At 50.7% G+C, this 8,304-nt stretch overlaps 1 protein-coding gene across 4 annotated transcripts in view; it reads right to left on the bottom strand.

Annotated features, from left to right (window-relative positions):
- Window positions 1–8,304, bottom strand: part of TNIP1 (TNFAIP3 interacting protein 1) — a 35,910-nt gene that overhangs the window by 3,062 nt on the left and 24,544 nt on the right. For 3 of the 4 annotated variants that reach the window (XM_008584141.1, XM_008584143.1, XM_008584144.1), the window contains 6 exons: window positions 7,577–7,705; window positions 4,422–4,544; window positions 3,232–3,357; window positions 2,623–2,688; window positions 2,096–2,287; window positions 1,037–1,127 (listed from right to left, as the gene is read on the bottom strand). In XM_008584141.1, the coding sequence (XP_008582363.1) occupies window positions 1,037–1,127; window positions 2,096–2,287; window positions 2,623–2,688; window positions 3,232–3,357; window positions 4,422–4,544; window positions 7,577–7,705 (727 nt within the window). The remainder of the gene's footprint in view (window positions 1–1,036; window positions 1,128–2,095; window positions 2,288–2,622; window positions 2,689–3,231; window positions 3,358–4,421; window positions 4,545–7,576; window positions 7,706–8,304) is intronic. The other variant, XM_008584145.1, reaches the window with a different exon arrangement.

Genomic DNA, 8,304 nt, shown 5'->3' with positions numbered 1-8,304 from the left:
AAAAAAAAAAAAAAAAAAAAAAAAAAGAAAGTTCCCCTTCATGCTGAGATGGATGGACGCGCGGCCTCCCATCACTCTCACCCACTAGTAGTGATCCTGTTCCAGAAGTCCCACAGGTGTGGCATTGCTTTCTGCCTCATAAGAGCCCTGCGGGGAGTAAAGGCAGCCAACAAGGACCTGGAGTCTACTCTTGGCTAGTGAACGTAGCTCCAGCCCCTTCAACCTTTTACGGTGGACACTATGGCCAGAGGGAACTTTTCTAAATACAAATCTGGTCATGCTTCTCTGCTTTAAAAATGTTCAATGACTCCACATCATTCTTAGGATAAAAACCAGCCCCCCCACCAAGCTCTGCAAGGCCGTGCACAATCTGGACCTGCCTACATCTCTAACCTTGCCTTGCCCCTATTTCCCCTCCTGGTTCTCGGCTCCAGGCATACTGTCCTTCCCTCAGATCCTCAGATCGGCCATCCTTCTCCACTTCCTCCCACCAAGGCCTTTGCATTTGTCATTTTCTCTGCAAGAATATCCTCCACCCCTATCTCTTTACCTAATTAATACCACTCATTCTGAGGGTCTCAACTCAAATGTCACCAACTATAGAAAGGTCTCCTAAGCCCCCAGTCTAGGTGTGGCTCCTCAACCATCTGCTGTCATAGAAACTTGCTCTTCTTCCTTCAGGGCACTTAAGTGCAACCCGTCTGTGTAATTTTAAAAATTCATTTCTGCCTCCCTCACTAGACAGTAGCTCTATAAGGGTAGGGAACATATCCACCTCTGCTCTCTTGGCATCTCTAGTACTTGGCATGGTGCCAGGCACTCAGATAATAAGCTAGAATGAATGAATGAATGGTTTCAGTCCCTTCACCCTCCAGTCACCATCACTGTCCTTTCAACACTATTTTGGAAAGTTGGACCTCTCCTCCACCAAGATCAGAATGTAACAAGATCATCCCTAACCTGGGACAGTCCAAGCAGAAAAGAAGTTATCTCCCCTGGGGATAGACAAGACCCAGTACTAGGGGATCTTGCTCACCTGGATCCGCAGGCCTGGCTGTGGGCGAGTCCATCACTTGGGAGCTCTGATTTCGAACTGCACCAAAGGGTGGACGCCAGGTGTATTCTGGCTGCAACAAAACTGGTGCTTAATAATCAATAACCACACTCAAAAATCACAATAGCAGCTACTGTGCCAGGACAGTACTAAATATATCTTAATGAAGTATGGTTTTATCCTTACAACAACCCAGGTTGTCATCCCCATTTTAGAGGTAAGGAAACTGAGGCCCAGAGGGGATACAGTAACTTATTAAAGGCCACCCAGCTGGGAAAGTGGCCAAGCTTGGATATGAATCCAGGTTCCTAGAACTCCAGAACCAGTCTCTTAAGCACCACACTCTCCTCCAGTGTTTCAAGATGTGTATAAAGAATGGTCATATGGGGAGAAGCTGGGAAAGAGGCCAGATAGGAGGCTGCTGTAATTGTTCAGGGGAGAGCTGGGGATGCCTGCGGTGGGACTGTGACAGAGGGACTGGAGAAGATGGGACATGTGACAGCAACTCTTGGGAGAAAGAATAAGAAGGGAAAAGAAAGTGAAAAAAGAGGAAAAGGAAAGGAAAAAGAGAAACGAAAGGGAGAGAAATATGCTCTGGAACCTGGTTACATGTGGAGGTTATAAGAAAAAGTCAAGCCCAGACTCTGACATCCCTGGCCTGGGGCTTGGCGGAGTCTTCCTTGCTGCCCTATGCACCTACTCAGCCATTTCCATCCTGCACTGAAAGGGAGAGAAATATGCTCTGGAACCTGGTTACATGTGGAGGTTATAAGAAAAAGTCAAGCCCAGACTCTGACATCCCTGGCGTGGGGCTTGGCGGAGTCTTCCTTGCTGCCCTATGCACCTACTCAGCCATTTCCATCCTGCACCAGTGACCCTGAACAGCTGTGGGCTGCAGAATCCCCGCCCTGGACACAGGCCACTACCACCTGCTCAGGAAGAGCTGAGGATGCAGTTCCTGACCCCTCACTTGACCTTCCTCTACAGGAAATGCCTGGGGAGGCTTGTGGTGTCCTGGGGGAAGAAGGGGCACAGACTCACCAGATGGAAGAGGCGTGAGTTGGGGAGTGGGGGTGGGTGCTCCATGGCCATGGGGGGTGGGGGGTAGCGGATCTGGGACCAGTCCTCAAAGCCATGGTGTGGCACCATGGCTGTCAGGGGAGGGTAGGCGTAGGGGTAGGCCCCACAGAGGTGCTCCGGGTGGGGCTCCACATGGTAGCGCTCTCCAGAGGCCTGCAAGAAAGGCTCATGTTGGCTCCAGCCTGCAACAGGCTGCACAGGCCCTCCCCGCAGACACTCACCTCATCTCCCTCTCGTTAGAACCTTGGCTCTCTAAAGGCTGATAGGTGGGTACACAAGGCTGGTACATGGGCACAGAAAGTCAACAGTGATGACGCTAACATGTCCTGAGCACTGATTCTGCACAATTACTGCTCTAAGTCTTATGCGTCTACCTCAGTCAGTGGGCAGAGTGTCAGATGCCTGAGCACACACTGTCCCTCCGTCAGACTGTAACCCCCTGAAGGTAGGACGAGGTAAGTGCTGCCTCGTCCCTCCAGCCTCCTCACCTTTGCTTTCCTCTTCTGTTGTTTGAGGGCTTCTTTTGCCTTCTCTTCATCTTTGAATGCCTTTAACTGAGAGAAGGAGGGAGGGAGAGAAGACTGTTGGAACAGAAGGCTCCTGGCAGGCCTGGATCCAGGGCCCACCTGGCCCAGAGGGCTCAGTGGCTGGCGCACAGGGCACGGCTCTGGGCTGCTGTGCTTGGGCCAGCCCCGGGGAAGGGTCTGGGGGCCACAGCACAGCCCAGGCCATTGGCTGCGATGATGGGTGGTCTGAACACAGCCGAGGAGCCTCTCTGCTTGTGTCATCTGTCTCCACTGACATCTTTGAGAGGGAGGGTGGCTCAGGGCCAGTTCCTAAATTTGCTCCTCTAAGACATCAAAATGAACTATGGAAGGTCAGAGCTGGAGGTATCTTAGAGTTACACCTCCTCGTTGTACAAAGGGTCAGAGAAGGGAAAGGACTTGCCAAGGTCACAGAGAAATTTGGTAGTGGAGCTAGAAGGAGAACCAGGGAGAGTCCCCGACATCCAGCCTCAACAGGGATCCTGTAATCCATGCCTCCCTCTCCCCATGAGGATGGGCCAATTGCCCCTTCCTTGGTCCTGTTGCTCTTACCTGGGCATTCGACAGGGTGACCTGGGCCTGCAGTTTCTCCACCTGCTTCTTCAACTCTTCCTTCTCCTCATTCATGCGCTCTCGATCGCTGCGCTCCCTCTGGAAGTCCTCCTCAAAGATCTTCACCTGCAGTGGGCGGGCAGGATGGGAGTTGGAGAGGGGCGGTTCTGAGCAGAGGCTCCCACCTGCTCAGGCCAAGACCCCAATGCCTCCTGTTGGGAGTAACAGCTGTCAGAGCTGGCTTCAATCCATCTCGGGGGTTGCCATGGGGAGTGAGGTACGTGCCCCTCCAGCCACGCCCCCCAACTTCAAACAGCAGCAGTTCTGTGTCTCTTTTATTCTGGGCTTTATTTGAACAAAAGATCCATGGCTTAAAAAAAAAGTTTAAAAGCCATCAACCAGTCCAATCCTTTCATTCTGCAGAGGCCCACAGAAAGGTAGAGGCCACAGAACCAGAATGTGGAGGAAGACTGAGTTTGGGTCTGCTGACTCTGAGAGCAAAGGACCTACAAACTCTCCTAAGGTTTTGGGAGCCTTGGCAAGGAAGGGCTGGGCAGGAGTCCACCTGACTCTGGGCCTGTGGTTTCACATCCTTACTGCCGATCAGATAAGATGCTGACAAGGTTCAAGATGATGTAGGAAGATCAAAAGCATAGCACTGAAAAGCACAGAAACACATGGGAGAGCCATAGCCTTTCAATTTCCTTCCAATCCTTCCATGTCCCTCAAGGAGAAAGTCTCTGTTTTATGCTAGTAGGTCCTTAACACCTTTCTACTTCTTCCCAATCTCCTTTAAATGAAGGCAAAGAGGACTTGAATTCAGTCTTCTTCAGGTCAGAGTATCTGGCTAGAGTTTAATAACACTGTTGTGTTTTTACTATATTTATTGCTTATGGTGATAAGTTCCCTTTTAAACACATTTATTTAAAATTTATTTTTTAAATACTAGGTAAATAATAGCACAGGTGGGACATGGACATGGCTAAATCATAAAGGTGGTAGAGGAATGACTTAAGAGAGGGATACAGGGCTGGAAAGGAGAAAACTGTACCCAGGCAGGGGTCCTAGCCAATGGCTAGAAACTGGACTACTAACACGTTTCATGGGATTCCAAGCCCATCCTGGGCCCTCAGGAATGCGCCAGCCCACACTGGGCACCTCCTACCTGACCTCCTCCCTGCGAGCTTCACCTGCTGTTTCAGCAACTCGTTCTGCGTGACCAGCTCCTGTTTCCTTAGGAGGCCCCCGGGTCCTTCTGGGCTCCCAAATGCTGATGACGGGGAGGCCCGGATGCTCAGTGCTTCCTCCAGGGCCTGGCATCAGGGAGAAAGGAGACAGGCCCTTCAGCAGGAGCCCCTGGAAGTCGGGCCTTTTTGGAGGGGTCATCTTCAGGGACCCTCCTCCTGATGATAATAATAACCACCACCACCAGTACTATTTAATAAATGCTCCCCTATTTACTAGCACTCTACACACATCATTTTATTGAATCCTCTGCACAGTCCTATGAAGAAAAGACTATGATCATCACCCCCATTTTATGGATGTGAAAACTGAGTCCCAGAGACCTGAACTGACTTGTTCAAGGTCACACGGCGACTAAGTGAGAAAGCAGGGATTCAAACCCAGCATGTGCCCTTAACCAGTCCTATGTAGAAATGGGTATCTCCCCTTGCCTGAACAGGTGTGGCTCAATTCTTAGCATGTAGACCTAGAAAGAATATTAAGTGCTTTGGGGGATGCTTCAGGCTCCTTGACAATAGCCTTGCCTGAGATTCCTCAGCTTCTGTTGGACTCCCCAGCTTCAGCAAACCATTCCCACCCATGCCAACCCTTCCACCCTCAATTCTCCTATTGTTAAACTATATTTTAAATTCCTGCTTATTTAATACTTTACCTTTCTAACACTGAAAATGGGCTGAAACATCACCACAGGGAGAGAGGAGACAGGCCCTTCAGCAGGAGCCCCTGGAAGTCGGGCCTTTTTGGAAGGGTCATCTTCAGGGACCCTCCTCCTGATGATAATAATAACCACCACCACCAGTACTATTTAATAAATGCTCCCCTATTTACTAAAACTCTACACACATCATTTTATTGAATCCTCTGCACAGTCCTATGAAGAAAAGACTATGATCATCACCCCCATTTTATGGATGTGAAAACTGAGTCCCAGAGACCTGAACTGACTTGTTCAAGGTCACACGGCGACTAAGTGAGAAAGCAGGGATTCAAACCCAGCATGTGCCCTTAACCAGTCCTATGTAGAAATGGGTATCTCCCCTTGCCTGAACAGGTGTGGCTCAATTCTTAGCACGTAGACCTAGAAAGAATATTAAGTGCTTTGGGGGATGCTTCAGGCTCCTTGACGACAGCCTTGCCTGAGATTCCTCAGCTTCTGTTGGACTCCCCAGCTTCAGCAAACCATTCCCACCTGTAGACCTAGAAAGAATATTAAGTGCTTTGGGGGATGCTTCAGGCTCCTTGACAATAGCCTTGCCTGAGATTCCTCAGCTTCTGTTGGACTCCCCAGCTTCAGCAAACCATTCCCACCCATGCCAACCCTTCCACCCTCAATTCTCCTATAGTTAAACTATATTTTAAATTCCTGCTTATTTAATACTTTACCTTTCTAACACTGAAAATGGGCTGAAACATCACCAAGTAACATTTTGAAATTAAAAAGAGAAAAGCACTCTGAATCTACCATGTTCACAAAATACTTTCCTTTACGTAAACAGTGTGCTCACGTCTTCTTAAAAGGTTTCCATTAACTGTTTTTCTCCTTCAACTCTGTTAACGTGTTACTTTGGAACTCTGGAACACTGCTCAAGACTGGCCACCCTTCTTTGCCACCTGGACTTCAGCCCCCTGCACAGCAGGACTCCGCTCGCTGTGCCTCAGCATTGCCCACATGCCACCCTGGACCATGCGGAGATAGAGGAGACTCCCCAACTTGGACTTGGGCCTCTGCTCATTCTCCCTGGCTCTCCCAGAAACACGAGGAAACTGCTGAACGAAGAGTAAATTTGGGGTGCTCCGAGGGGAAGTTATGACTCCACTTTATACTCCTACTCCTCACTATTTTTTAGATGAGAAGACTGAGGTCCAAGGACAGGGAGAGACTTGCCTGAGATCACAAACAAAGCAGGCCACCTGCCTTGCCTTACTCACCCACATGGGTGTCTCTGTCCCCACTGTGCCGAGAAAACCTACAGTGTCGGTCATCTTTATGATCAGCAGTATGAATAATATTCTGCCAGATTTACACCCTGAAATCCCCCAGCTCAGGACAGGTCATTTTTACCTCTGGGAACAGGTTCCAAGGGCCCCAAACTCAGCATAATTGACGGTCATAAAACACCAAAACCAAACAGAAAAGATTGCCCTGGCAGGCCTAGGAGTCAGTGAATGCCTAATGCATGCCAGAGCCCACTGTGACCAGAGTCAGGAGGCAGAGGGAAAGGAAAACAATCAGCCCAGAAGGAAAAGCTGCGCCACAGAATTTAACAACTTCCCCTGGCCTCTGGAAAACGGTCCTCTCAACTCTCCCTCCTGTCAGCTTGCTCCTTTTAACCCTTGTGCTAGAAGGTGAATAGGGCTAGAATGATTCCAACCAGGCTTAAGACAGCAAAACTGAGGCCCAGAGAGGACAAAGTAGCAAAGCTGTGATTAGCACCAGCCCCAGACCTGGCCCATCCCACTGCCATGGCACTGTGGCTCAAGCCAGAAGGTTTCTACTTTACCCAGCCTCCACCCTGGGTGCCCCGTCCTCGGGACCCCACTTCACTAGGACAGGAACCCCCGGCCTGTGCTCAGCCACTCCCTTCAGGGAGCACTTCCTGAACAGGCACTTGGTGCCAGGCACTGCACGAGGTGTGGGGGACGTAAGCCCTGGTGGAGATGTGCACCTCCCACCACCAGATGGGAGGACGGAGAATTAAATAAGTCATCACAAGGTAATGTGCAAAGGGTGGAGGAGGAAGTTGCTGGCACTTTAGGAGCATAGGATGGGCGACTGGAATGAGATTTAGGGAAGGCATCTCTGCAGAAGGGATAGAAAATGAACCTCAGTGACATGCAGGGCAGGCCAGCTGAGGTGTGAGGGGAAGAGTGGCACTGCTGGAGGCATGGCACATAGAAAGGCCTTGAGGGAAGTGCCAGCATGGGCACATCCAGGGACTGGATCATACAGGGTGTGGGGCGGGAACCGTGATGCGAGCTTGCTGACCCAGCAGCCACCCCTCCTGGGCGGAAGGGTGGGGGGCACCAGCAATGGGATGGGTGCTGCGGCTGGGCTCGGGGAAGCTCTGCCCATTGGAGGGAGCAGGGGCAAGGCACCTACCTTGTTGAGGCGCTGGATCTCCTTTTCCTGGTACTCGCGCTGTCGGGTGAGGGGGCTCAGCTGATCTTGAAGGAACTTGACCTTCTGGCGCAGCTCCTTGGCTTCTGTGGTCAGCTGCTCCTTGTCAGTCTGCAGGGAGCACAGGGTTGCTGAGCAGGGAGCCTTTCTGGGAGGCCTTGGATTCCTGCCCTGCGTGCCCCAGCCCTTACCCATGCACGCCTCCCCTAGCCCTCTCTCCCAACACCCCACAGGCTCAAGTGCAAGGCCACTGGGGCTAGTGTGGTAATGCTCACGTGGTCCTTCCCTCAAGGAAGAGGTGCCCCCGGTGAGTGAAAGGCCCTGTGAGGTGGATTGAATTATGTCTCCTCAAAACTCACTGAAGCTTGAATTGTGTCCCTCAAGTTTTATGTATTAGAAACTTAGCCCCTACTGTCACTGTTGGGAGGGTGGGAAATCCTACTATGGTAGTTGAAAGGTGGAACCTTGAAGAGGTGATTGGATTGTAGGACCGTACTGTAGTGAATGGATTAAAAATGGTGATCAGGGGCATGGTTCTGAGGGCTTTAAAAGAAGAGAGAAGAGAGTCTGTCTCTCTCTCTCTCTTGCTTGCTCTCTCTGCTTCCACCATCTTGCAATGTGAGACCCCTGCGTCCCTGTCGCCACCACTGGATGGACTTTGGACTTCCCAACCTCAGAAACTGTAAACAATAAATTTCGTTTTCTTTATA

This window comes from Galeopterus variegatus, unplaced genomic scaffold (genome assembly GCF_000696425.1).
Source record: "Galeopterus variegatus unplaced genomic scaffold, G_variegatus-3.0.2 Scaffold3155, whole genome shotgun sequence".
Taxonomy (NCBI): Eukaryota; Metazoa; Chordata; class Mammalia; order Dermoptera; family Cynocephalidae; genus Galeopterus; species Galeopterus variegatus.
This window is presented reverse-complemented; position numbering and strand designations above follow the sequence as displayed.